Source organism: Clupea harengus, chromosome 16 (genome assembly GCF_900700415.2).
Source record: "Clupea harengus chromosome 16, Ch_v2.0.2, whole genome shotgun sequence".
Lineage (NCBI taxonomy): Eukaryota > Metazoa > Chordata > Actinopteri > Clupeiformes > Clupeidae > Clupea > Clupea harengus.
This window is the reverse complement of record NC_045167.1, coordinates 13,336,981-13,363,411: the sequence shown is the minus strand read 5'-3', so window position 1 is coordinate 13,363,411 and position 26,431 is coordinate 13,336,981. Positions and strand designations below refer to the sequence as shown.

At 44.1% G+C, this 26,431-nt stretch overlaps 2 protein-coding genes across 2 annotated transcripts; one reads left to right on the top strand and one right to left on the bottom strand.

The window, feature by feature from the left end:
- Positions 1-7,251: 7,251 nt before the first annotated feature.
- On the top strand, positions 7,252-13,977 carry mest. Its single transcript, XM_012824451.3, has 12 exons — positions 7,252-7,441; positions 7,801-7,996; positions 8,098-8,177; positions 8,325-8,402; positions 9,051-9,187; positions 9,909-9,967; positions 10,292-10,332; positions 11,189-11,259; positions 11,664-11,765; positions 12,337-12,413; positions 13,313-13,376; positions 13,669-13,977. The coding sequence occupies exons 1-12, from the start codon at positions 7,421-7,423 to the stop codon at positions 13,784-13,786; spliced, it is 1,044 nt and encodes a 347-aa protein (XP_012679905.2). The 5' UTR covers positions 7,252-7,420; the 3' UTR covers positions 13,787-13,977.
- Positions 13,978-14,098: 121 nt separating this feature from the next.
- Positions 14,099-25,598, bottom strand: copg2 (COPI coat complex subunit gamma 2). The gene is made up of 23 exons (XM_012824509.3): positions 25,391-25,598; positions 24,530-24,582; positions 24,356-24,436; positions 24,188-24,259; positions 23,986-24,065; positions 22,325-22,400; positions 21,339-21,431; positions 21,160-21,246; positions 20,704-20,861; positions 20,302-20,435; positions 20,015-20,082; positions 19,616-19,804; positions 18,688-18,783; positions 17,819-18,062; positions 17,512-17,587; positions 17,233-17,336; positions 16,964-17,089; positions 16,610-16,678; positions 16,125-16,436; positions 15,793-15,890; positions 15,481-15,619; positions 14,917-15,015; positions 14,099-14,655 (listed from the first exon to the last, which is right to left on the bottom strand). The coding sequence occupies exons 1-23, from the start codon at positions 25,425-25,427 to the stop codon at positions 14,525-14,527; spliced, it is 2,622 nt and encodes an 873-aa protein (XP_012679963.1). The 5' UTR covers positions 25,428-25,598; the 3' UTR covers positions 14,099-14,524.
- Between the last annotated feature and the right edge of the window lie 833 nt (positions 25,599-26,431).

Below are 26,431 nucleotides of genomic sequence, written 5' to 3'. Positions count from 1 at the left end.
AATGATTTTAAACACAATTGTATAGAATTCCTTAGCCTCGTAATGTCGAAAGTATATTATTTTTCTCCAGAAGGTGTATAGTTTGTTGGTGAAAATAAAATGGTTTTCAGAACGCTTTAAGGCAGTTCATTCATTCGATGAATTATAGACATTATAGCTTGTTCAGTAGGGGTTAAACAATTTCACGAAGTGCGATTATGCTTAAAACTGCTTCTGTATCACCCTATGTCACCAATGGGTTTATGTTTGAAGCGAGAAAATGGGTCTACAACAGTTCTATTTTTGAAGTGAGCAAGTAATAAACGTATGTAAGTGGTCACATCCAGTGTCATTTTATTTAATAGAAATTGAGAACAGTACAATTGTCAAGATGCTAGCAGTCAACTGCGAATTCGTGAAATCGAATACATGGACGAAATGGAAGTTCTCTGAGAATAATTGCCCCGCAGATGGACAAGGATTCATCAAATCACCTGAGGAGTCAATTTCAGCAACATTCTAAGCAAATGTTCACAGGCCCCGCTCAAGAGAAAAAGTACAAAAGGAAAAACTGAAAGAAACCGTTAAGACTTAACGGTAAGTTGGACACAATACTGCACTGCAGACTGCACAAAATACCTTACATCCAAAGCAAACCCCATAAATCGTAATTTTTTAAATTTTTTATAAAAGTATCGGTTCCGGCACCGTTTAGGCACCGGTATCGTTTTAAAAGTATCGGTTATGTACCGGTATCGGATAAAAACCAAACGATACCCATCCCTAGTCATGAGTCGAGCTGAAGCTATCTGCCAAGACTGGTTATATAAACAGTCAGTGATGAGATGATCCGAGACTGAGTAGTAGTGCTGACAAATGTATTATGAGTGCGCGAAAGGCTAATTAGCCATGGGTCAGAGCTAACGCTAAATCAGGCGATATATAGGGCGTTCTCCTGAGCTAGCTCAGCTTAAGTGAAACGGTAATGACAGCCTTGAAGTGCCTGCTGCATCTCAAAGGCTATTCTGATTGTTGAGCTGCCTCAATACTGTACACTTAAGTGGCTTTTCTGCCTGCAAGTGATGCGTGTGTGTGTGTGTGTGTGTGTGTGTGTGATAGGATATGAGTTTGGTGGAATGTGACACCTCCCCACAGGACTTGTGAAGCAGTTCCCCTCACTGCATACTGCATGAAATTTAAATTGGCCAGTCGATAGCTCAGCTTTTACAACACAGTATTATGGTAGGCTACTAACTGCCACTAACCAAAATATCAAACCTTGAACGAGTGGTTTCCAACATGGGAAATTGTGGGAAACACCAGGCTATCTCTCCACACTTTTGGGTTGTAGTTTGGCCAACACTAGCCATGCACTCCGCCTCCATCGCATTCATCACATCCATCATTCAACGCATCCAGCGCATTTATCGGATCCATCACAGAGCCGCAGTGACCTCCACACTGAGGCAGAATCAACACATAAGGGGCTGTTTTGGGGTCTCTGCAGAGCCACACTTAGGCAGAATCAACATATAAGGGGCTGTTTTGGGGGCTCCGAAGGGCCACACTGAGGCAGAATCCCCTTTGTCCCCCCCCCCCTGGCTGCCTCCGCTCATGCTCCGCTGATGACGGCCGCTCCCGCTCCTGTTCCGCCGATGACGGCAGCCCCCCCTCCTGCTCCGATGACGACAGGCGCTGCCTCCGCTGTTCCCGCGGCAGCCACCGCCTCCACAGTTTCCGCAGCAGGCGCTGCCGCCGAAGTTTCCGCCACTGTCGCTGCCGCCGTGGTTTTCGCAACAGCCGCCGCTGATGCCGACAGCGCAACAACCATATATACATGTATACATGTATACATGTATATATGTCTATGACAACAACCCCAGCTGCTGGTCCGGCAACCCTAGCCGCCGCTGACCCTCCAGTCCCAGGCGCCCCAGTCCCAGGCAATTGTGAAACTATGCAAATTACTCTGAAAGTGAAGTTTTGCTAACTCTAAAATAACTAGACTGGGTAACAATCAAATGGCTGTAAATGGCTAAATGAATGTGCAAATTTGATATAGAGGCCAATTTCTGGCAAATCTATAATACGTCAAGTAATACTTGGGTGCCACCAGGGGCGGCCCTAGCACATTTGGCGCTCTAGGCGAGCTTCACTCCTGGCGCCCCCCCCCCCCAAATAAAAAATATTTTTTTCCCCCACGAAAACGGAATTGCAACTTTCAAACGCTATTTTGCCCTGTAAGACTGAATTTCTTTCACATAAACACAACAACGATCGCGACGATGAACAAACATTAATTCAAGAACAAATCACTGAGAAAACGTCACGCCTGTGCTGGACTACGCTCCGGCCACGCCCCCTGTTCAAATGTTTATGGACACACACACACACACCTCCACGTCATCTTCCCAATCGCCTGCAAATAATGTTTTCTTAGTCTTCTAGAAGTTAATCTAAAATGATATAACAAAAGTATGTATTATCATCATTTGTTAAATGTAGCTATTAAGCATTTTGGTATATTTGGACAGCCTGGCATTTTTTTATTCCAAGATGCATAGCTCTTGATTAGTTTAATCATGTCTAATTAAACTGGCTAGCTCGCTCCACCAAAACTAAAGCTGTCCAAATTTGATTACTCAAACTTTTATGACGCAAAATTACGCAAATTGCGGTACAGCTGAACTTGAACTGATGTTTCGACTGAATGGCAATAACAAGGAACGTCACAAGTCACTGGCTAGCTAGCGTTAGCTAAAGTTGACAATACAACACTTGGATTTTTACCAGTATTCCTCACTGAAGTTGCCGTGTTTGGCTTCCTTAATGGGTGTGCTATGCAACGAGTAAGATATGTGTAGTGTTGTTGCATTGGCTATTGGCTTTATATGTGCGCCCCTATTTTAATCATGTCTTTTTTGTATAATGTAGAATAAATGGACATATCATTTTTTATATACCGCCTCTGTAAAATCCTTAAAGAACTATGTGACAGGGAGTAGGAAAACTTTCAATGATAAGGTACATCTTTTCTTCTTAACTCCACTAAAGTGCCGGGGCAATTCACGCATTCGTGAACGTTTTCTTATCTGGAATTCATTCTAGGCTAGAACAGGATTTAAGGATTTACCTTTCTCCTTGGCACGTTTCTCTTTTCTTCATAAATTGCGCCCCGGATGGCTTTTGCCTCTTCATTATTTTGTTCTTCAAAGTTTCTTGAACACACACACACTCTAACCAAACGCCTCACTGTGCTCGCATGTTCTGACAACACAAAGGACGTACGTACCTCTTCCGTTTTCGATTTTTGGCTCATTTTAACCTAATGTTAGATTATTTTTTTTATGTCAAAATTTTGGTTGGAAATATAGAAGGGGGCGCAAAAAAAACTCTGTCCAGCAAAAAAAAAAAACACAATTCTTTTTTTTTTTTTTTTTTGCTGGGCGCAGTTTTTTGCGCCCTAGGCGACCGCCTATAGGAAAAACCGCCCCTGGGTGCCACAATAGGTATGACTGCATAAAATGCAGCCAAAGTTTTTGTATTATCATTTTTTGATAGTAATGTGGGTGTCTCTACTGTCAGATATGTAATTGCAATGTTATTTCTAAAAGACAGTCACTGCCAAAACAGTAGAAGATGACACCCAGATGAAACCACATACATAGCCAATGGTATTTATGGTATATATCTTGTATAAGTTATAGTATGTCATACCACAATTGGTTGTCATTATTTGTGCAGCATGTAAAAAGATAATACATGTAATGGCTTGATTGTTTGTACTGTAGGCATAAGGAAATGTGACGTTGGCGGCGCGTAAACACGCAGCGGCTGGGGGCTCTCCAGACTAGGATTTTGTTTTTGTTTTTAGTAATTGTTTAGTTGTAGTTTTAGTTTAGTTTTAGTTAAGTTTTAAGTGTAATAGCGGCTCGGGGTTCTCCCGATTATAAGATGCCATTGTTTGTAAACTGTTTCGTTGTAGTTTAGTTTAGTTTTAGTGAAATCGCTTAGTTGGTTGCCATGGCGACATGTACACAACTTGTACACAACTTGACTGTCTACAGTCGCCAGGATCTCCTAAACATTGGAGTACGGAGTGAACAATCTGTAAACAGCGACTTTACCCACACACACAGCATACCAGAGGATATAGCCCGGACAGCAGGCTCTCCGTGGATTGTCATTCCCACGGGCAGGAGGAGGAGGCGCCGAAATGAAAGGAGACAAAAGCGAGGCTGCCGGGCTGGCGTTTACGCGCAGCTGAGAAGACGACCGCATAAACTGCCACTTCCTAGCATCTTCCTCTCAAATGCCAGATCCATCACAAATAAAATGGATGAGCTGAAGCTACAGATGGCAGCAAACGGACTCGTACAGGACTGTTGCATTCTGCTGATAACGGAGACCTGGCTCCACTCATCCATTCCAGATACGGCCATAGAGCTAGCAGGACGCACAGCTCATCGCCAGGACAGGAACAGTAACTCCGGTAAGAGCAGAGGAGGGGGGCTATGCATTTATGTCAACAACAACTGGTGTACCAACGCCACGACCATCGATAGCCACTGCTCTCCAGACCTCGAGTATTTAACTGTTAAATGCAGACCCACGTACCTCCCACGGGAGTTTACTGTTGTCATGGTGACTGCTGTGTATATACCACCGGATGCTAATACCAAGTCAGCCCTTAGTCACTTGTACAATGCCATCAGCCTTAAACAAAACACCTATCCAGAGGCAGTACACGTGATAGCAGGCGACTTCAACCATGCTGATTTGAAGGTAGTGCTCCCTAAGTTCTACCAACACATAAAATGTGCTACCAGGGGAGAAAATACACTGGATAAAGCCTACTCAAATATCAAGCATGGTTACAGGGCTACACAGCTACCCCACCTTGGCTTGTCTGATCACATGTCCCTACTACTCTTACCGGCATACACCCCCCTTAAGAAAAAAGCACCCACAACAAAGACTATTAAGACTTGGCCTGATGATGCCTCTCAGCAGCTGCAGGACTGTTTTGAAACCACCAACTGGGATATTTTCAAGCACCAGGACCTGGAAGTGTACACCTCGACTGTTTTGTGCTACATCAAACACTGTGTCGACACTGTCACAGTGGACAGGCGCATCCGGGTGTATCCTAACCAGAAGCCCTGGATGACAAAAGAAGTCAAAGTGCTGTTGAAGGAGAGGAGCGGCGCCTTCAGGTCTGGGGGATGAGGCACAGTACAGGACTGCCAGAGCCAACCTGAGGAGGGGCATCAGGGAGGCCAAGACAGCATACAAGAGGAGGATTGAGGACCACTTCAGCAGCAACAACATACGGCAGGTGTGGCAAGGGGTCCAACACATCACCAACTACAGGTCCAGCAACCTAACTGCAGCCGACGGTGATGACTCGCTGGCTGAGGGGCTAAACTGCTTCTTCACACGCTTTGAAGTTGATACACCGGATGTGACCACGCCACTTCCACTAGACCCCTGTAGCCACACCCTCACAGTGCAGGCACAGGAGGTAAGGCGTGTTCTGCGGGCAGTGAACCCAAGAAAAGCTGCTGGACCAGACGGTGTGACTGGGAGGGTGCTGAGGGACTGTGCAGACCAACTGGCTGGTGTGTTCACCAACATATTCAACCAGTCCCTATCCCAGTGCTTGATTCCACCCTGCCTGAAGTCCTCCACAATCATTCCTCTACCAAAAAAGACCACTGCCAGCACCCCTAACGACTACCGACCAGTGGCACTGACACCTATCATCATGAAGTGTTTTGAGAAACTGGTCCGGAGTCACATCACAACAAGCCTGCCACCCACTTTTGACTCCCACCAGTTTGCATACAGAGCAAACAGGGCTACAGAAGATGCTATTGCCACGGCTCTCCACACCACACTTACACACGTGGAACAGAGAGGGAATTACGCCAGGCTGCTCTTCATAGACTTCAGCTCTGCTTTCAACACGATCATACCAAGCAGACTGGTCACCAAACTAATGGACTTAGGGCTCTCACAGCAAATCTGCTACTGGATCAGAAATTTCCTGACAGACCGCTCCCAGAGGGTTAGAGTAGGATCCCATCTCTCCTCAGCTCTCAGCATCAGCATCGGCTCACCGCAGGGCTGCGTGTTGAGCCCCCTACTCTACACCATCTATACCCATGACTGCACTCCCACCCACCCGAGCAATGCCATCATTAAGTTTGCAGATGATACAACCGTGGTGGGGCTCATCTCAGGAGGAGATGAGACTGCATACAGGGAGGAGGTGCAAAGGCTGTCGACATGGTGCACCTTGAACAATCTTGTCCTCAACACCTCCAAGACAAAAGAGCTGATAGTCGACTATAGGAGGAAAAAATCGGACATGCAGCCTATTGCCATCAATGGGGAGAGAGTGGAGAGGGTATCAGACTTCAGCTTCCTGGGCACTCACATCGAGCAGGACCTTTCCTGGACCAGAAACACCATTGCACTGCTGAAAAAGGCACAACAGAGGCTGTATTTCCTGAGGTTACTCAGGAAGAACAAATTAAAAAAGAAACTGTTAGTGTCCTTTTACCGCTGCTCTGTGGAGTCAGTGCTAAGCTATGGCATCTCGCTGTGGTTTGCCAGCTGCACGGCAGCAGAAAGAAAGGTACTCCAGAGGGTCATTAACACAGCGCAAAAAGTAATTGGCTGCTCTCTTCCACCTCTTGAGGACATTTATAAAACACGCTGCCTCAGAAAAGCCCACAGTATCCTCAGAGACTCAACACACCCTGGTTACCACCTATTTGAACTGTTGCCCTCAGGGAGACGCTTTAGGACCATCATAGCAAAAACAGACAGGCTGAGAAACAGCTTCTATCCCAGAGCCATCATAGCACTTAACAATGCACAAAACTGACCTGTATTTGTCTCTCTGTTGTGTTATATGTCTTGTGTTTTTATAGTGTAAATATGTATATATATATGTTCAATCTATATTTTTATTGTTTTTGTGTCTGAGAGCTGCTACCTCAATTTCGTTGTACTTGTGCAATGACAAATAAATATATTCTATTCTATTCTATTCTAAAAGGCATTTAGAATTTTCAAGATTTGATTCAAACAAGTGAGAACTAATTATGTCATATTAGGCTACGTCTAGTTTATATTCATTCCACAAAGGCTGGCTACATAAAAAATAACAAATGTGTATCACCACAAAGTAAGTTTATCAGAAGGATTCTCCTCTCTCATGCTCCTTTAAAAATACGAGGCGGGGTTTGCAGATGAGCGCCCTCGTGGAAGTGCACACACTGGAGAACACGCCCCTTGGAACGTCACAGTGTGAGATGGGGTTCCTGCTCATGGACCTGCCTCACATATGCAATGGGCAGTAACACGCCTGTAACCCAGAAAAACTCTGGTAGACACGCTGCTAATAAGTAACCAGGAAGATTAGAGTAGGATGACCCGTCGCGACTCAACCGTACGTATTGTCCGTTTCATTTTTGCATGTTAAACTCCATAAAAGGCCACGAAACCAGACTTAACTTAGCTAGCTCCCTGGCTAGCGTTGAGTGGCTTGACGTAAACAATCCCTTGTTTGCCTTTGTTAGCTTTTACCTTAGTGACAGAGGTCAGTAAGGTGTGACCTACAGCTAGTGAACACTGAATATACTGAGAACGAGGCCAAGTAGCCTGTCCCTAAACCCCTTTCATGGTCACCTTTGCACTTAGTTATCGCGCTGGCTAGCTGTCATGATATATGACTCGACAAACGAAACGAAACCCCATTTAGACAAACAGTATAGACTTATTTTGTAAGCTGTTGTCTACTGTCTGCAGAGTGACGAGAGCGAGGACGACTGCGAGTCTTCCCGCAGTACCATGAAGGAATGGTGGGTACATGTGGGTTTGATTTGCGTGCCGCTGGTGGCGGTATACTTGCATGTCCCTCCGCCTCAGTTGTCTCCAGCGTTGCAGGCATGGCGCTCGACCGGGGACTTCTTCACTTTCAGAGGCAGCAGTGTATTTTACAGAGGCAAGTGCTTCGGGTCATTTTGCTTTATAGCAAATACTTTTCGGTAGCGTACCTTGCAATTAAATATCGAACGAATTGGTGTTTGCTTTTGTTCATAACAGAGTCTTTTGGAGCTCGTGGAAGCTCTGATGTTGTCATACTATTGCATGGGTTTCCTACCTCCAGTTTAGACTGGTATAAGGTACGTTTATTGTATTGTAGCTCGTACATCACCATCTATGCACAAAATTCAGAATTCGTGAAGTTCCAGTTGGCTGCCTCACATTTGGCCTATAATAAGTATTCATCTTTTTTTTACGTGTGTTTTTTATTTTATTTGTGTTTGTAGATTTGGGAACCTTTGAATCAGCGTTTCAATAGGGTGATAGCATTAGACTTCTTGGGCTTTGGCTTCAGTGATAAACCTGTGAGTACCTCCCCCTCTCTTACACGTATTACATGTGTGAAAAAATAGTTTTTGTGGAACTGGTATTTTCATAAAGGGGATATTTAGGATATAGAACAAGTTTATATAAAAATACACACCTGTTTATAAAAACCGATTTAACAGTGTTAGATTTACAGTGTAGATTTTTTTGTTTTAGACTACTAGTCCATGAGCAGTAGGGATTGGGTTTGCGTAACAACAAAGAGGACACACACTACCATTTGAGTACGACAGTATTGCTACGGTTTAGGGAAATACTGCACTGAAATCTGTTTTATTAGGACTGATGTGGATAAAGTCATGCAAAACAGAGAGCAGAGAGTCATAGACTCTTATAAGAATGGTATGGCTCATCTTCTTACTGATTCCATACCACAATGAACAGTCATTATGGGTTTGCTAGAGACAGGCATGTACATGGACAAAGTGGTTTCTGTGGGAGAGTTACTCCCTCTGGTGTGTGCTATGGGCTTTGTAACTTTGCAGACCATTTACATGCACAAAAGGCTTTATAACACACTGAAAGAAAGGGAGCAAGTGTCAGAACTAGAAAAGCATAATAGGTCCCCTTTAAAGTGCCACATGAATATCAAATCGTCTTTACACTGTCATTATCCTTTGTGACAGAGACCCCACAGATACTCCATCTTTGAACAAGCAAGCATTGTGGAGGCGCTGGTTTCTCATCTTGGCCTTAATGAACACAAAATCAACATTCTGTCCCATGACTATGGAGATACTGTAGCACTGGAATTACTCTTCAGGTAAGATCACACCTGCATTCCTGTATTAGTGAAATGAAGCAGGTTGGTTATTGGGGCCTAAATGTTACTTAAGCACTCTCTAACTAGACTACGTCTTGGATTTTGGTAGTAGATTATAATACCAGCTGCAGCCAAGGTTAGCTTTCCTTTTAAAACCTGCTTGCAATTCGAGAAGCCCAATATACCATTGTATATAATTTTACTAATTGATACTGGCCCTTTTAGCTTAGACTAAGACACTATACACACTAGACACAGATATTTCAAACTCTGTTAACCCTCTGCTCACCCACATCTAAACTTAAAACTTCATGGCTTTCCCCAGATGTACTGTATGTCATAAGCGTGGTAATATGTGTGGCCACTTGAGAGTAGTTTATAACTGACTAGCAAGAACATTGGGTAGACACAGCATGGGACTGTTGTATGGGCTGTGCTTAGAGGCACTTAGGAAGACGCAAGTGTACAGACGCTAGTGTATTACACCTGTGATTGACACACAACTAATTTTAAGACACCCACACACATCCCCAGCTAGTATGTGTTTGGTTATACCACCGATTATACCACTTCCTTTACACAACCCTTATAGTTAAACTGTATGCATTTTTAAGGGTGCTTATAGGGGGAAGGAGATGTTACATAATACCACTTGGTGTGTAAGTTTCTCCTTTTCTCTCTTCCTCTTTTTCCCCAACCCATTCTGTGTCGACATATGAAGGAGTGACCACAATCGAACAGGACACCTGACAATTAAAAGTTTATGCCTCTCCAATGGAGGTAAGAGTGGTAGTGTGTAAAGGTTAAGAAAAAAAAATAGTATAAAACAAAATATTGTGATTGTGTTTGAGTTTGTGGCTTGAAGCAATGCTGACAGCAGTTTTCACAATGTGTCAAGTCACTACCATTACCCCTGGGTTTGTGCATTTAGCATTAAAACTAATGGAAAGGAGTCTCTGAGAGAAGACTGGAATGATGTTTACTGTGTCCAAAACTGTGTCTTCCGTGTGATTTCAACGTTTTCTTTCACTATGGGAAGAAGAGGAAGTGTGTAGAAACACCAGTGTTAACAACGCTGTAAATGTCTCTCATGTTCTTTTGTAGGGATATTCCCCGAGACACACCACCCAAGATTCCTGCAGAAGGTTAGTCTGAAGAACTTCTATATTTCTCCTCAGTAAGCCAGTGGGATCACGTAAGCATCCCAACCATGCGTGGGTCTGAAGTGCCCACGGATGCCCGGATTTGAACCAGACCTGCAGTCAACCCTCAATCCCACTCCCAATCTCTCTCCCACTCACTTCCTGTCAATCTTCACTGCCCTATCAATAGAAAAACAAAAAGCCCTAAAAAAAAAGGCACCGGCTACAGATACGGAACCAGACTAAAGTTAGTGCTCTATTGCACTATTGCAGCAATAGTTTGAATACTATCAATCCGGAATGGTATTTTTTTGCCAAAAGTATATCTACGGTTGCCACAGAGGAATTTTCCGTAGATTTCTTTCTGTATGGTTTATTCTCATTCCGTCGCATTAGAGAACATGGTGTTTGTCAGTGGAAAGGGTTAGAAGAACGGTTGTCTCCCTCGCTGTGGTGAATTCTAGTCAATGCCGGGGCAATAGGGTACTGCTCGGCATGGGCCCTGTCGAAGCGCCCCCATGACATGACTTAAGATTTTATATTTTTTAAATGTTACCGTTCAGCTATTCTTCCATCAAATGGGGGTCTTTCTGATTTTTGTTTTGTTTTAGACTTGGACATGTGGAGGTGCAGTAGTTTGACTGTCATTGTAGATTATGTCATATTGTTTGTTATACGCTGAACTGAATGGTTTGTGGAGGAGTGCAGTCTGTGTCGGACTGCTCACACACACATGGGAGACCTTTCAAATAGCTGTTTTTCACAGTCGCCCCGAGAATCCAATACTAATCTTGTTATTGCACCTGAAGCGAAGCTAGTGGCCACACACCTCTATTCAAACATCCATTCCTCTCCACAGGTGTTGAAGGATGCTGGCTGCCTTGCCCCTGTGCTCACTCGCCTCATGAACTACTTGCTCTTCTGTAGAGGGTGAGTGGCTCCCACATCCTCCATCTTCTGCAGCCATAGTAACCAGATCTGGATAGGGCCTGTACAGGTGAGGCACACTGAAAATGCTGCCACAGTGTGTCACCACAGAGCCTAAGCTGCTGGTATGTCTTTGTTATCTGCAGAGCAAAGTATGTTGTGATTGCAGATAAGTGGAAGTAAATTAGGTCAAGCCCATGGAACAGGGCCCTACCCAAATCTGCCAGAATGCATGCTCGTCAATATGTTCACAGCAAGAGACCACAAATTATACTTAGAATCATGTGTGCTTTCTGGAGTGGTATTGTTAAGAGATGATTGGTTGTGACTGCTCTTGTCACTGTTACTGTAATCACTGTGCTGCAACCGCAGTGGAATGATTTCAGTGCACACCTTTCTTTTTCCAGCATAGGGGACGTTTTCGGGCCCTTTACCCAGCCCACAGATCAAGAGTACTGGGACATGTGGACAGGCATCCGCTTCAAGGATGGGAATCTCGTCATGGACAGGTAGAGCTCTGTCCAGACTAATAAACTAAAGGTAAAATCCCTCAATAGAGATAGTTGAGGGATTGTTGATAGTTGTGGAATGGAGATTGGTTGCATATGTAGTCATCAACGTAATATTTTACATTTCGGTCATTGGCATACATGGCAAGTGCGTGTTTAGCACAGAGAAGGCATCATCATAGTATCAGGAGATAAAATTGCCTTAAATATGAGTGGGTTAACTGAGCTTGACATTTTTTTTAACCTGTCCCTTTTAAAGGGGTAGAAAAAGAAGCAGCATTAGTTCTTGTCCACGCAGGTTTGAGAAGGAAAGACAGCCTTTTTTGTGGTGGTTTTGCCTGAATCCACCTTAAACAACTGAATTTGTCCCCAAAAGCCCTTTTCACGATGCTCCACCAGAGAGCCATCTGTGTGGCAACAGATTCTCTAGGCACAACACTTATCTAACACCAGCACTCTGGGACTCTTTTATGACTACAGGCCACTACTGCCCATCTTGCTGATAGCTCATTAACACATGATTTTACTGTTATTGTCGCCAGGGTTTGATCATTTGCCTCTCTGTCGTCAGTATCTTGCAGTTCATTAACCAGAGGCTGAAACACAGAGAAAGATGGGTGGGAGCTCTCACGTCAACACTTGTCCCTGGTAAGATGGCAGAATGCATCCGCAGGGTTGGGATGAACTTTGGGGTACCTGCACATCTAAAGTGATGTCCCTTATCCAAGTCCCCTCATCATGAAAGGAGGTTGTTTGAATTTTAGAAATGGAAGACTAGAACATATTGAGAAATCCTCTAGACTGAGGTACTGCTATATGTATTTGCCTTGGTGAATGGCAGGGCATTTTGGCAGTGACATGTGTTACAGACTGCAGATGTACAGGCATTTCTGTTGTGTATGATCAAGTAGCTCTCTCAATGTCTTGCATTACCTTGACCATTTTTACTCCTCACACTTTATGAAACATATAGCTCTCATGATTATGCTCATTTTGCTCATTATCCTCAGAAGAAGAGCTACATCACACCATAGCCTGTGAATTATTATAGAACCTGTTGAGTGTGTTTCACAGTGATGTCATCGGCCACATCAGTCTATGAATCAATCACAAGAGTAGTTACTCGTGAGCTTTAGCATACCAGAGTAATGAAAGAGAAACTAAAGGTGGCGTTTCCTCAAACTCTTCAAGTGCTAGAGTGATTCATTGAGACTAAGCTGCTTGCCTGCAGGTAATCCCCCAGAGCCTATTACCCCATCTGCAGCCTGGTGACTTAACCACTAGGGCACTTTGGGGCACTGCGGCTCTTTTTCCTTTAAGGATATACACCCGGGTGTGTGGATTTATGAATTAAACGCAAGAATGCAGGACTTGTAACTACCATGGAGGTATTACACCATTCTGTGTGGTGCAGTAGGCTAAGTTGTGGGAACAATGAGGAGGAGCATAAGAGGAAGTCTATTAAAGATACTTTAACATGCACTTTAACAAGAACTTTCTAGAAACCTCCTCTGTGCTTACGTATGTGAGCCTCTTCTGTCCTCCAGTCCATATGATCTACGGCCCACTGGATCCGGTCAACCCTCACCCAGAGTTCATCCGCCAATACCAGTGAGTTCATCCTCGTAGCCTAATCCTCATCTTCCCCCTCCTCCATCTCCAGTACTGCAGTTTTTTTTTTTTTTTACTTTTTCTTGAATGAACACTTCAATGATTAAACAGAAGGCATTCCCTGTCAACACTGGGATCATGTATCTGAGTGTTCCAAGTCACATTAAATACTGAACTAAATTAAAATATATATATTAATTGTAAAAGACTTTAGGTTCTGTGTTGAAATACACAGTACTGACTTTGCCTTTCATAACCTCTATCTGAGCACAGCTTCTCTTCCTCTGCTTAGGAAGCTGGTTTGGAGATCCACAGTGTCCGTGTTGGATGAGCACATCAGCCACTACCCGCAGCTAGAGGATCCCACAGGGTTCACGAACGCATATCTCAACTTCATCAACTCCTTTTGAGGGTCGGGAAACATTTAGCCACAAGTGGATTTGACACCAGCAAACTCCTCCTTTGTGCAAATCCTCAGTGCTAATAAGGATGAGCAGCTCACTTTTGTTCCCTACCAGAATGCCCAGTGTGATGTGGCTATGTACAAATCTGTTAATGTAACTGATCATGATGCCTTTTATTAAAAACATATTTTCTAAAAGTGTGATTTTGATGTGAATTCTTAGTTTTAAATGGGGGAGAACACATTTAGCACAGTTCAAGGCAAAGGACTCCCCTGTTGCCTACTACACACAAAAAAAAAAAACAATCCAACACTTACATTTATACGATCTTCATCATTTATTTATGTGTTAATATATGAAAATGAAGAGGCGTAACAGCCCACAATGAAGACCAGAATAGGAATCCACAATGCACAACAAAAGGGAACATACAGCCCTGACAGAAAGGCAATACATAGATCATTTGTGAGGCATTGAAAATAACTGTTGGCCAGACACAAGCATGTTTTTTTTTTCAGCTTAAGACCGACTTGATTAGAACTCGACAATTTTTCTTTTACGTCCCATTGGTTCTCCCTTTTGTAGCCGATTGCGCTGAAATAGTCACCTGTGGGTGGAGAGGGGAAGGTAGCAGTGGAGGATAAGAGTCCTTAAAAGCACGACTGACTACACTTTTGCTCTCTGAGCAGAAGAGGAAAACAAAACGATCGCCCTGGGCCCAGTCAAGACGTCCGGTCTGGTCGTCTAGCCCACAGAGGCCAAGATGACGTCTACGGCGTTCTCATCTGTGCTCCTTACTGTCACCTGCATGGTCACGCCATCTGCCAGGGCCAGACGAGCTCGCACCAGCACGTCATGACCGCCCCGGAACACACCTGCCAACAGAAAATCACACACACACACACACACACACACACACACACACACACACACACACACACACACACACACACACACACTCACTCATCAGAAGCTGTAACAACAGTATATCTAAAATACGCACTTGAAAAAGTGGAGCTCAACAAAGTAAATTATACGATTTTGCAAGTAGTCAGTGGAATACTGCACTTGCATATGTTCATTAGAAATTGAGAAAAGGGGGATGTGTGTGTCAGAGATGGAGTGAGTTCTCTCACCGCCGAGGAAGAGCACGTGTGAGTTCTTGTTCTCTGGGACCTTGTCAGAGCGTTCGCATGGCTGCATGCCCAAGAAGCTAATGATGTTGTTGACGGCCTCTGTGGAGAAAGACACAGACACATGCAGTGAGTCTAGATGTGCAGCAAGCAAGCAGTTGATACCTTGTCGTCGCATTCCAAGTTGACAATACAAGTCAATACAAGTCCATATAAGGGTGAGTTACTACAGCGCCAGCTCCTGTAGGGCATGAGGAGTATTGAATGATACGGCATCACAAGCCACTACTATCCAAGTAGTGACATTTGTCCTCGTAATCTATCACTTTTTCCACAGTCCAATGCGTGACGACAGTGCACCTTAAATTCAACTAAGCAGTGTCAAGTTGAGACACTTTTGGTTGAGGTGTGCAATTTGCATATCAAAAAACTATGATAAAAAAAAACAATACAATTGTATTGCTGTCCCAGTTGATCGAGATAATATATTGTGGGACCCAGAATCAGTTCCCATCACTAATGTATGGTGTACAAATACTGTGCATTGACTTGTTCTGTGTTACTTACCATCCAAAGTTCGTACGGAGGACAGCGCAAACGTTTCCTCTTTCTCAAAGTCATCGCCCACCTCCTCCCAGGCGGCGCCGAAGTTGGGTTTCAGAACCTTCTGGATGTGGTCCGCCACCGTTACCTCCAGATCCTCCAACTAGCAGGGAGGAAAAACGAGAGACAGAGAGAGAGAAAAAGAAAAAGAGTGGAGGAAGGATAAAGAAAACGATGTTACGTTAGATTTATATTGCTTTGCTTTGAATAATACATTGTGTGGCAATTCTGATGGTTGAAACCGTGTAATACGACACAAGGCTTTTGTTCACGTACCACATATTCATCATCGTAACCGTCATCATCTGGCTCTCCTGTGTTGGGGTCACAGTCGCGCACCAGGTACTTCATAGTGCAGCTGAACGTGCAAGAAACTAGAGACAGAGGAACATGTAGGGAACTCAATCCACATGACTAATGGAAAAGTGACTAGAGCTTTGCCACAATAGATGAAATATTCTTCCAAGTCTACCAGTTTGAAGGCCGACACTGAGGATTACTTCTGGAAATTTCAAACAACTGATCTGACCACATAAACACACCCATACACCCCCCTACACCACACAAAACACCCATAATTCCCCTGACAAAGACACGCGTGGTCTGACCTGCGGTGGGGTCGTCCTCGGGCAGGCGCACCAGTGTGTAGCAGGAGCCCGGCTGGCTGTAGGGTAGGTTGGCGGCGGGCACGTAGCGCATCACCTCGTAGGCCTCCGACGGCTCCATCTGCACCATCACGCGCTGCAGAAGCTGGTCGTTGAGCGTGTTGGTGCAGTCGAACTGGAACACCAAGTGGCCGGCGAACGTGTGCTTGACGCAGCGCACCACGTACTCCGTCTCGGCCTCCGTCAGCTGCACGGGGTCTGACGACTTGAAGAGCGGACCCAGGCCCTGGAACTCTGGGATGCCCGACAGTTGCTCTGTGGTTGGCGGGGGGGGGGATGAGGATGGCAAGTGGATGTAAGACAGAAAGATGTAAGAGAAAGTGAGAGAAATCCAAAAAAAAGGATTTTATTGTTAGTGACAAAGCAATAGCTTAGTTTACTCAGAGCTGTAGAGCTAGCTGTAGAGCTTATTCTGGGAATGAGCTAACCTTGGTAGATGTCCTGACGCGATGGGGCCATCTTCTCTGGAAGCTTGCTTGTAGCGACTGGTGCGATTTCTGGAAAACAAACGCCAAACAGGGGTTTGGAAATCATTTCGAAGCACACTGAGCGTATCTGGGTAAATCTCAAGTTAATAACAGCTTAGGCAACAAACAATGAGCAACTTGCAGACACACTAAAGACCCCCTAAAGCCTGCTTGTCACGGCACCAAAAAAGGGTGCACTGAAGGTCATATTGTTGTGAGGTAATTTAGGAATTTGGCACAGTGCCAGTTTAACCGGCTCCAGGCACAGTAACCCTGGGCCTACTAGCTGTTGTGTTAGGAGCTTTATCAGTATACCGGTTTTCTGTTCGGTGATGGGCTGGGTAGCCAGAGGGACAGACTTCATGTCAAACGGCTTCTCTGCTGGGTCCAGTGTGTACTGGTGCAGAGACTTCTCTAGGCCAGGCACAGACACCGACAGCCCTAGAAAAAAAGAAAGAAAAACAAAACCCCACCACAATGAGATGTACACATGTATATACACAAAGCACAAGTATAATGTTAATGTGTGTTCACACATTTGATTGATTTGCCTTCCAGGCAGGTATGCACACTTGGGGCCTCACCGTTAAAGATGTAGGCAGCATTCAGGGCCTTCTGCTTCTGCTGCAGCACGTTCATATAGAAGGTGGCTCTGTCTCTCACCTCATCATCACTGTCCATCATACACCTACACACACACGTAGGGATGAGTCACACTTTAGACACACACACACAGACCGCTTCCTTTACCCCCTATAGTCGTCCCTGTGAGTGTCGATCTAAAATCTCTGACAATCTGTGTAAAACATGATCATACAATGGCCGTGATTACACTGAAGTTGTGTAGGGAGTCGGGTACGTACCTGTGCATCAACACTAGCACACTCGGCAACAGGTCGTCGTTTTGGGCACCGAATTTGGCCAGGGCGCTTACGGCAGCTGGAGCGGACACACAAAGACAAACACAGAGTGACTCAAATCCGTGAACTTCAGCATCTCTAAATCGGCAATGAACTGTGGAAGGTTGGTGATGGCCAGGGCCAACAGAAGACTTGTTAACTGTCAGTGGGGCACAAGCCAAGAGCAGGTGGCACTTGAGGTGTGTGTGTGTGTGTGTGTGTGTGTGTGTGTGTGTGTGTGTGTGTGTGTGTGTGTGTGTGTGTGTCTCACCAGCGCGGACAGCCTCGCTCTCCAGCACCACGCGGTTGAAGATGAAGCGGATGTATTTGGAGGGCGAGGGGGTGCGCGGGCCCTCCTTGCCCAGCAGGTGCAGGATCTTGGTGGCCAGCACCGTGTGCTCGCAGTCCTCGATGAACTCGCACAGGTGGGCCAGGCCCGTCTCCTTGCTCTCCGGGTTCTCCTCGATGATGCTGATGATGCAGTCCACGATGGCCCGCTTGTAATCAAAACCACCCTGGAGGGACCGGAGGGAAATTTGAAATTCTGTTATTTAAATAAGGTTTCCAGTTATCATTTCCATGCATTCAGATTTTACTTATACACAAATATAACAAAATAGAGGTATCGAAACGACTTGCAACCCAGACATTCACAACACACATTCTAGGTCTTTCCCCAAAATGTACCCAATTGTAGCATGGAAAATATTGATACTAAATTATCTGTTGAACAAACTGGTATTGTTTGAAGGATTACACTGTGAACAGCACAGTCCTGTTGAAATCTCTTGTATTAGTGGACGTATTGTGCAAGTCCAAACACAGAGGCCCCCTTCAGGTGCTTTTCACGGCGCGTGTTGGTTATAACGCACTCACAGAACGGCTCACCTCGCCTGACACGGTGGGCCCGCTTGCTTTTATTAGCGATATTAGCTGGCCTCTCTTTCGGGGGAAATGTTGTGGAATTAAAGGGATAGAGGCAGATTAGACGCGGATTAACATTTAACCAAAGCTCCTGAGGAAAGAGGGGGGGTTTGTGATGGTGTGGGTGTGTGTGTGTGTGTGTGTGTGTGTGTGTGTGTGTGTGTGTGTGTGTGCGTGTGTGTGCCCCCTACCCCCTCCCCCCATACACACACTTACATCATCTCGGAGCATGTTGGACAGGAAGTTCATCATGACGCTGTGCTTCCGGGGGTACTTCTGGCACAGGGCACTGATGGCCTGGACCACCACCACCTACAGAAACCATAACACACACACACACACACACACACACACACACACACACACACACACACACACACACACACACACACACACACACACACACGCACACACGCACACACGCACACACGCACACACGCACACACGCACACACGCACACACCACACAACTCAGAACAGAACAGACATCTGCTGGATTCACCTGAGTCTACACACCCACTCAAGTGGCTGGTGATGGGATGATATACCCACATGTGCTTCTTACTCCACACGACTAGAGGAAAGCAAACAAAAATAAAAATGTCTTGAGTGTTCCTCCGACTGACCAGGAGCCAGCTCTACATCAGCTCTGCTCTATGCCTTGCATAACCCAAGCTTCTCCTGCAACTGATCCAGCAAACACACCTAGAAGCTTATTGTCCTTTCTAGCTTACTGTATTTATTGCATGTAAAACTAAACCGATGTTTAATACAGCCCTAATTCCAAAAATGTATTGAAAATGATGTGTTACGTCCCTGATTAAAGTACTTTTCTAAAGCTTACAAGTGTCTTTATCATCAGCATTGGGTTTGCCTTTTGGTATGAAATGTGCTATATAAATAAAGTTTGATTTGATTTGGTCAGAGAATGAAAAGCAACAGGGGGGGTTTCATCACTACTGACCACTATATTTTCTCATACAGTACTGTATAAAATGGACCCCTTGCGGAGCACCAGAGATGTGCCTGATGTGCTTTTGAGTAAGACTCAGAAATGGGAGGAAATCTTCCCAAGACTAAGGACGCTGTCAGTGAGAAGTGGCCACAGGAACCCAGAGCACGGGCGCGAGGCAGGGGTGGCTCACCTTGAACTCATCCGAGATCTCCGAGACGAAGGAGGAGATCTGCTTCATGAGGCGGTCCACGCTGCTCTCGCTGCCCGTCTTCAGCAGCGTGGTGATGGCCAGCGTGGCAATGCTGCGGTTGGAGTCGGTGATCAGGTTCTCCAGGTCCAGGTTGCAGGCAGTCACTGCAGATGGGTGTTTCATTGCCACCTAGTGGCCACAACAAGTATTGTATTTTTTTGGTCTGCAAAGTAGCTTGCATCAATCTTTCAGTCCAAAGCTTAATAAATATTTTGGATCGAAATGAATGAGAATTTTAGACTAACTTCATGTAACAAGACTGTGTGTGTGTGTGTGTGTGTGTGTGTGTGTGTGTACATGCAGGCATTTGTACATAGAAAAAATGTAATAATGACTTACCTTGTTGAGGGTCCTGACTGCAGCATAGCGCAATGCAGCCTTGGGGGAGCTACAGAAGAGCTGGAGAACTGTGGAACACACGAACACACACACACACACACACACACACACACACACACACACACACACACACACACACAGGTCATCAAACAGAGCTCTTACAGGTAAATGAAAGCCGGGAAAAAGAAAGATAGGAGGTATGGAGTGACAACAAAGAGGCAAAGCATAAGTAGTTACAGAGAAAGACAACCCCAGAGACAGAAGGAGGGAAATGAAGAGGCTCTCACCTGACACAGCGGGCGCTAGCTCCCTGGCAGTGCAGTTTGGCATGTGGACAATGGCAGAGGCGGCTTCATACACCACCATCTCATGCTTGTTCCTCAGACAACTCTCAATGAAGTCAAACAGTGGACTGTCGTGACTATCAAACAAACACACACACACACACACACACACACACACACACACACACAGAACAATAAGACTCAAAATACCTCCACTCAAACATGGTGCACAATTGGCTCTATAAATCTAACAGAGATGGTCGTATATATATTCACTGGCACACAAAAATGTTGGCTAAATGAATGTAACTTAATTGATTCAGATTATTTTTCTGAAACATTGTTTAAAAAAAAAATGAAGATGTTTTGTATGGTTCATGCACATACTACAAGACTGATACGCACCCTCCCTCACTCTCCTCCAGAAGCTTGCTGGCAATGCGGATAAGCATGCAGTAGGCAAAGGGGGACTTGAGCCCTGATTTGGTGAACTTGTTGAGCATCTTGGAGACAGCCAGGCGGTCGTTCTTCCTCAGGTGGTAAAGAAGGCCCAGTGCATGGTACTAGGTAGCCAGATGGAGACCGTTAACATATCAACTCTGAGCACCACAAAAGACACAGCACTGCTCACAGATGGCCACCGTTTCTTTTGGTACAGTTACCAGTGACTAGTTTTCTAATGTACGCAGCCGCATTCACAAGCCTGACAACAATGGCAAATGACTGCAAATAGATGCCTGCCACATGTCACATTACTCTTTCTGTGTGTGTGTGTGTGTGTGTGTGTGTGTGTGTGTGTGTGTGTGTGTGTGTGTGTGTGTGCGTGTGTGTGCGTGTGTGTGTGTTGAGTAGTTCCCTCACCTGGACCATGATGTTATCACTGGATGCTGCCTCCTGTGCTTCGTTGACCCAGCGCTTGACCACGTCGTAGCTCATCTTCACCATGTGCTGCACATCAGGTCAAACAATTAGCCTGCACCGCTAAGACAACCATACAAAAACAAAACCTCTCCCAATCTTAATGTGTGTGTATATCTTACCAGAGATGAGACCAGTGCTGAACTGGACACGCTGGGCACCTTGTCAACAATAGCCTGCTTCATGTATCTCTCAATTCCCTGCAGCATGGTTGTCTGTTGTAGAGGATGAACATAAACATGAGCATTACATCACTATTTCCACAGAATGGGACTCACAGATTATGAAACTTTGGTCTAAACAGAGAGGTGTGATCAAAAAGTTCCGGCACTGTTCCTGTAGCAAACAAACGGAGCGCGGCATAGTAATGTGCAGGTAGCAGGTGCTTGCCATAACTTTTGTGAGTAAATATTCCAAGTTGTTGTTCAAGTTCAAGTGTTTTATTTGTCACATACAACAAATGTAGTGAAATGTGAAAGGGTCTACGCTCCACACTGTGCAAAAATAAAATTTTGTTGAATAAATATAATTATATGCAACTCTGGAGTCCTGAGGTAACTTGAGCGAATTGTCACCTAACATAAGTATTCCAAGTTACAGCTTTATTATCATCAGCATCTGTGTTACACACGTTTTTGTGATCACTGGTACATTCGCATTTGCAATTTAAACATGGACCTCAAAGTGGAGTTGAGAGCAAACAATCACATTTTGTGTCAAACTTGGGAAAGTCGGCAACGGAGACTCTTGAAATGCTTCAGGAAGGCTACGGTTCCAAGAGTGGCAGGGGAGCTGAGAGCGCTGCCCAAGGTGACTACTTTGAAGGTGATGGCGGCCAAATTTAAATCAGGTACGTTTTTCTGCTTTCTATTGGTGCAGTCCCGGAACTTTCTGATCGCATCTCGTAGATGCTTGTGCAACTGTGTGGTTTCCTGCAGCTGTAGCTAGAGGTATAAACTTGTCTAACAGCTTCCTTGAAGGTGTCAGCATGAACACAAAACTAAACAGTTCACCTTGTAACAGAGACAGTCTTCAAATTATGTGAATCAAACAGACAGTGGACTAACAGCTGGGGAAAGACTAGAAGAAAACAAGAATGTACACTCACATCGGTGATCCTGCATAGAGCTCTGATGGCAGGCCCCCTGTACACGTCCTCCTTCCCAGTCATGTCCTTGGTCAGACTGAAAACACACACACAAACATCAATATCCTCAAACATGGTACCACTAATGCATGGTATGCAATCCAATGTATGTTTAGGCATGAATAACCAAATAAACATAACAACATTACAAAAATAAATATGTCAAACAATAATCTAAACTAGAAAATGCATTTCCTGAAGGAAATACCAGTGCATGAAATGCAAAAGTTAAGAAAGGACGAAGAAAAGAAAGAAGATTGAAAGAAGTAAAGAAGAGTGAAGAAAGGAAAGAAGAGTGGAAGAAGGACAGAAAAAAAGAAAGAAGAGTGAAAGAAGGAAAGAAGAGTGAAAGAAGGAAAGAGTGGAAGAAGGAAAGAAGAGTGAAAGGAAAGAAGAGTGGAAGAAGAGTGAACAAGAGTAGCTATGGATAAAGACAGTAAAGAGAGAGTGAAGAGGGAAAATACTGAAAGAAGGAGAGAAAAAAGGACTGAAAAAAAAGTAGAGTATGGAAGGTGTCTCTTAATATATAACAGTTGAATAGAGAGGGACAGAGAGAAGAGGAGCCTTGGAACCTTGGCGCAGGTGTCAGTGAAGCACAGGTGCAAGCCAGTTTAATGACCCTATTATGATGTCATAATGGCCCAATGTAAGTCACTGTGAAAATTTGTATTCGTTTTCTTTAATATCTTAAAAAGTATTAGGTACATAGCATAAGTGTCCTTTACAAGACCTACACGCCCAATTTTGAACAGAGTTTCTAAGTTAAGCGGTTCGAGCTGAATTAAGTGCAGAAGTCGGTACAAAGAATAACTAGAAAATGCATTTCCTGAAGGAAATACCAGTGCATGAAATGCAAAAGTCAAGAAAGGCAGAAGAAAAGAAAGAAGAGTGAAAGAAGGAAAGAAGAAATGAAAGGAGAGTAAAAGAAGGAAAGAAGAGTTGAAGGAAAGAAGAGTGGAAGAAGGAAAGAAGAAAGGAAAGAAGAGTGGAAGAAGAAAGGAAAGAAGAGTGGAAGAAGAAAGGAAAGAAGAGTGAACAAGAGTGGCTCTGGATAAAGACAGTAAAGAGAGTGAAGAGGGAAAATATTGAAAGAAGGAGAGAAAATGGAGTGAAGCAGAGAGATGGAGTGTGAGAAAAAGTAGTGAGAGGGATAGAGAGAAAAAAAAGTAGAGTATGGAAGGTGTCTCTTAATATTCCTAGTTATACAGTTGAATGGAGAGGGACAGAGAGAAGAGGAGCCTTGGAACCTTGGCGCAGGTGCCAGTGAAGCACAGGTGCAAGCCAGTTTAATGACCCTATTATGATGTCATAATGGCCCAATGTAAGTCAATGGGAGAAATTGTATTAGTTTTTCTTTAATATTTTAAAAAGTATAAAGTTTGGAAAAATGTAATTTACAAGACCTACGCGACAAAGTTTGAACGAAGTTTCTACGTTAAGTGGTTCAAGCTGAATTAAGCGCAGAAGTCGGTACAAAGAATAAGAAGAAGTATAAGAAACGAAGGAATAACAATACAGGGCATTTCATGCACTGTAATAAAATGTTACGAGTAAAAGCAAATGGAAATGCTGAGGTTCACAAAACAGATGAACTTCTGTAGAATGAAAGGTAGACTCCTGACCTGCTGGTCACAATAATTACATCCTCAGAGATGTTGGCCATCTCCTTGATTGTCAAGTAGCACATCCTTCTGAGTGTTTGCTGATAAAAAGACAAAAAGAGTTTATGTCCAGAGTAACACAATGTCCATTGGGTAAGAAGACGACAACTTGACTGGGTGAAGTAATTAAGGCGTATGCATTTTAAAAAGGTAGGGTCCTTACATCATTGGATTGGAAGAGTCTCGTCATGGCAAAAAATGCCTCAGTGGCCTCAGTCGTTCCAAAGTGCTCCCCCTACAAAGGGAGACAGACTTGTGTAAAGTTGGCATCCATGACAGCTATGTACAAAAACATGTGACTGACAGACAAGGCCAGAACAAAATCCTCAACCTGATTAAGGAGGTAGATAATTTTGGTGAGGATATGGAGACATCTTCGTGGGTTGATGGGAGTCTCGTTGAAAATACGAGCCTACAACCAAGGAATAAAGGAATGACAGTAAGCCCGTGCAAGCAAAACTGTAAAATATTAGTGACAGCAGGCAACTTGGCAATTTAAACGTACCTCCTGCAACACAGCACTCTTCTCCAAGTGCTGAAATGGATTAGAGCCACTTCCTATATGTTGTAAAGAAAGATATTTGTTATTTCCCATGTTATTTGCCTGCTACCAAGTTTGCATTTGATAGATAGATACATGTTTGCACGGTGACTCAACCAACTGTCAACGTCATCTAGCGAGCGAGCTAGCTAGCTAGCTAGCGTCATGATAATGATAATTCCAGGCAAACATGTAATGAATTTCCAGAACAAACAGGGTAGCATCTGTACATAATACTTCACCACTGATAGGAGGTTCATGTTAACGTTAACGTTACGGTACCTCAAGCCAAATACAGCAATAGACTTCCGTGGACTTATGGACTTCAAACGAACTATCCGCTTGATAGTCAACATTACTTGAATGGCAGTCGAATTACATAAACACTTGGTTCTGCTCTGGTAATATCACTTAAAATATGTGGACTACACAGAGTTCGCCAACGTTTAGCGTATGTTTACAAAGAAATCCAAGATAGGCAGCTAACATTAGCTAACATTGCTGTACGTGTTTAAGCAGTTCGCTAGCTTGAGAGCAAATGCCACATTCACGGATGAGCTGTATGTAAATATTTTACAGTATGCATTATGGCAAAACGGTGCATGAAACGACTCATCCTCAACCTTTACCCCATATAGTATAAGTTAAGTGATTGAATGGTCGAGGCCTGTAACCTTTTCCTTCACTAATTTAGCTAGCATATGCTACGTATCTAGCTGAGATGGGAGCTTCAGCTAGCAGTATCAAGATTGTTGTGGAACTGATACAAGGCATAATTAAACATAACGTTGTATAGCCACTCTCGCAAACCGCCAAATAACTTACCTGACTCCTCATCCTTCTTGTCAAATTTCTTAATCATTTTGCGGAATGTTGTGAGTAACTGTTGGTCTTTGTATGCACTCCTTCAGATCATAGGTGTCGACTTCCACGTCGTCAGCTGGAGCAGCTAAATTTTTGCTACACGTCAACGGAATCAACGTCACCACGTCACACGCAGCGTCTTGATTTCTTCTTCATGCAGCCAGTGCATGTGAGTGAATGGTAACCTACTGCGTGTTACACCGCCACCCCTTAGAATAGCGAAGGAAATGCACTCAACTCATCTGATTTTTCACAATTACTTGTCTTGCCCCAGTTCCAGCACATATACGCTGATTTCAAGCATATTACACATTTGTAATCATAGATTAAATCCTCATTTGAGAGGCCAATCAGTTCCCAAGAGACCTATGACGGTAGCAATATGCTCAGATAACACCTTGTTTAGGATGACTGGGCTTTTTTTTAATAATAGCTCCAATAAATAGTCTATAAATAAATAGTCTAAGATAGATAGAGTAGGCCTACTTTATTGATCCCCAAGGGTAAAATGTAGAAAGAACATCTCTGGGACCTCCGTGTGTTTAAAATACCTTCCACTGTAAAGCCACGTTTAAATGAAAACACTCACTCTCTCTCTCTCTCGCGTCTGCCCATCACTTTTTAGGGAACCTTTAGGGTCTCTTTTACTCCGGTTATAACATATAGGCACAGCTTTATGCAGGTCGGTTATTGTTCGTTGACAACTTGACAACAGCAAAATTCAGTGTCTGGCAGGGATTTTGCAGTACCCCTACATTTGTTTCATATTGCATTTGTTTCACACATTCGGAGCATTTTATGTTTTTGTAAACGACCATGGTGTCTGAAGTATCTTATCTTCTGATATAGCATCTCCGCGTATATGCTCAAACCATAACAAATCCCACCCCCAGGTTGTTGCTTAGGCTATATTACTTACTAAATTACTCTAGGAGTGTCCACTGAAAATAATTATGCATTATACAGATACGCCATAAAAATTTCACTTTGCTTAGTTGATTA

What these genes read in the sequence shown, in the direction of transcription:
- mest (XM_012824451.3), top strand. Translation starts at nt 7,421, where the DNA reads ATGACCCGTCGCGACTCAACC. An exon ending in CAGCAGTGTATTTTACAGAG is followed by an intron (nt 7,997 to 8,097) that starts GCAAGTGCTTCG and finishes TGTTCATAACAG; the next exon opens with AGTCTTTTGGAGCTCGTGGA. An exon ending in CCAGTTTAGACTGGTATAAG is followed by an intron (nt 8,178 to 8,324) that starts GTACGTTTATTG and finishes TTGTGTTTGTAG; the next exon opens with ATTTGGGAACCTTTGAATCA.
- copg2 (XM_012824509.3), bottom strand. Translation starts at nt 25,427, where the DNA reads ATGATTAAGAAATTTGACAAGAAGGATGAGGAGTCAG. An exon ending in GTGCTAGTGTTGATGCACAG is followed by an intron (nt 17,337 to 17,511) that starts GTACGTACCCGA and finishes GTGTGTGTGTAG; the next exon opens with GTGTATGATGGACAGTGATG. An exon ending in CATCACCGAACAGAAAACCG is followed by an intron (nt 16,679 to 16,963) that starts GTATACTGATAA and finishes TTTGTTTTCCAG; the next exon opens with AAATCGCACCAGTCGCTACA.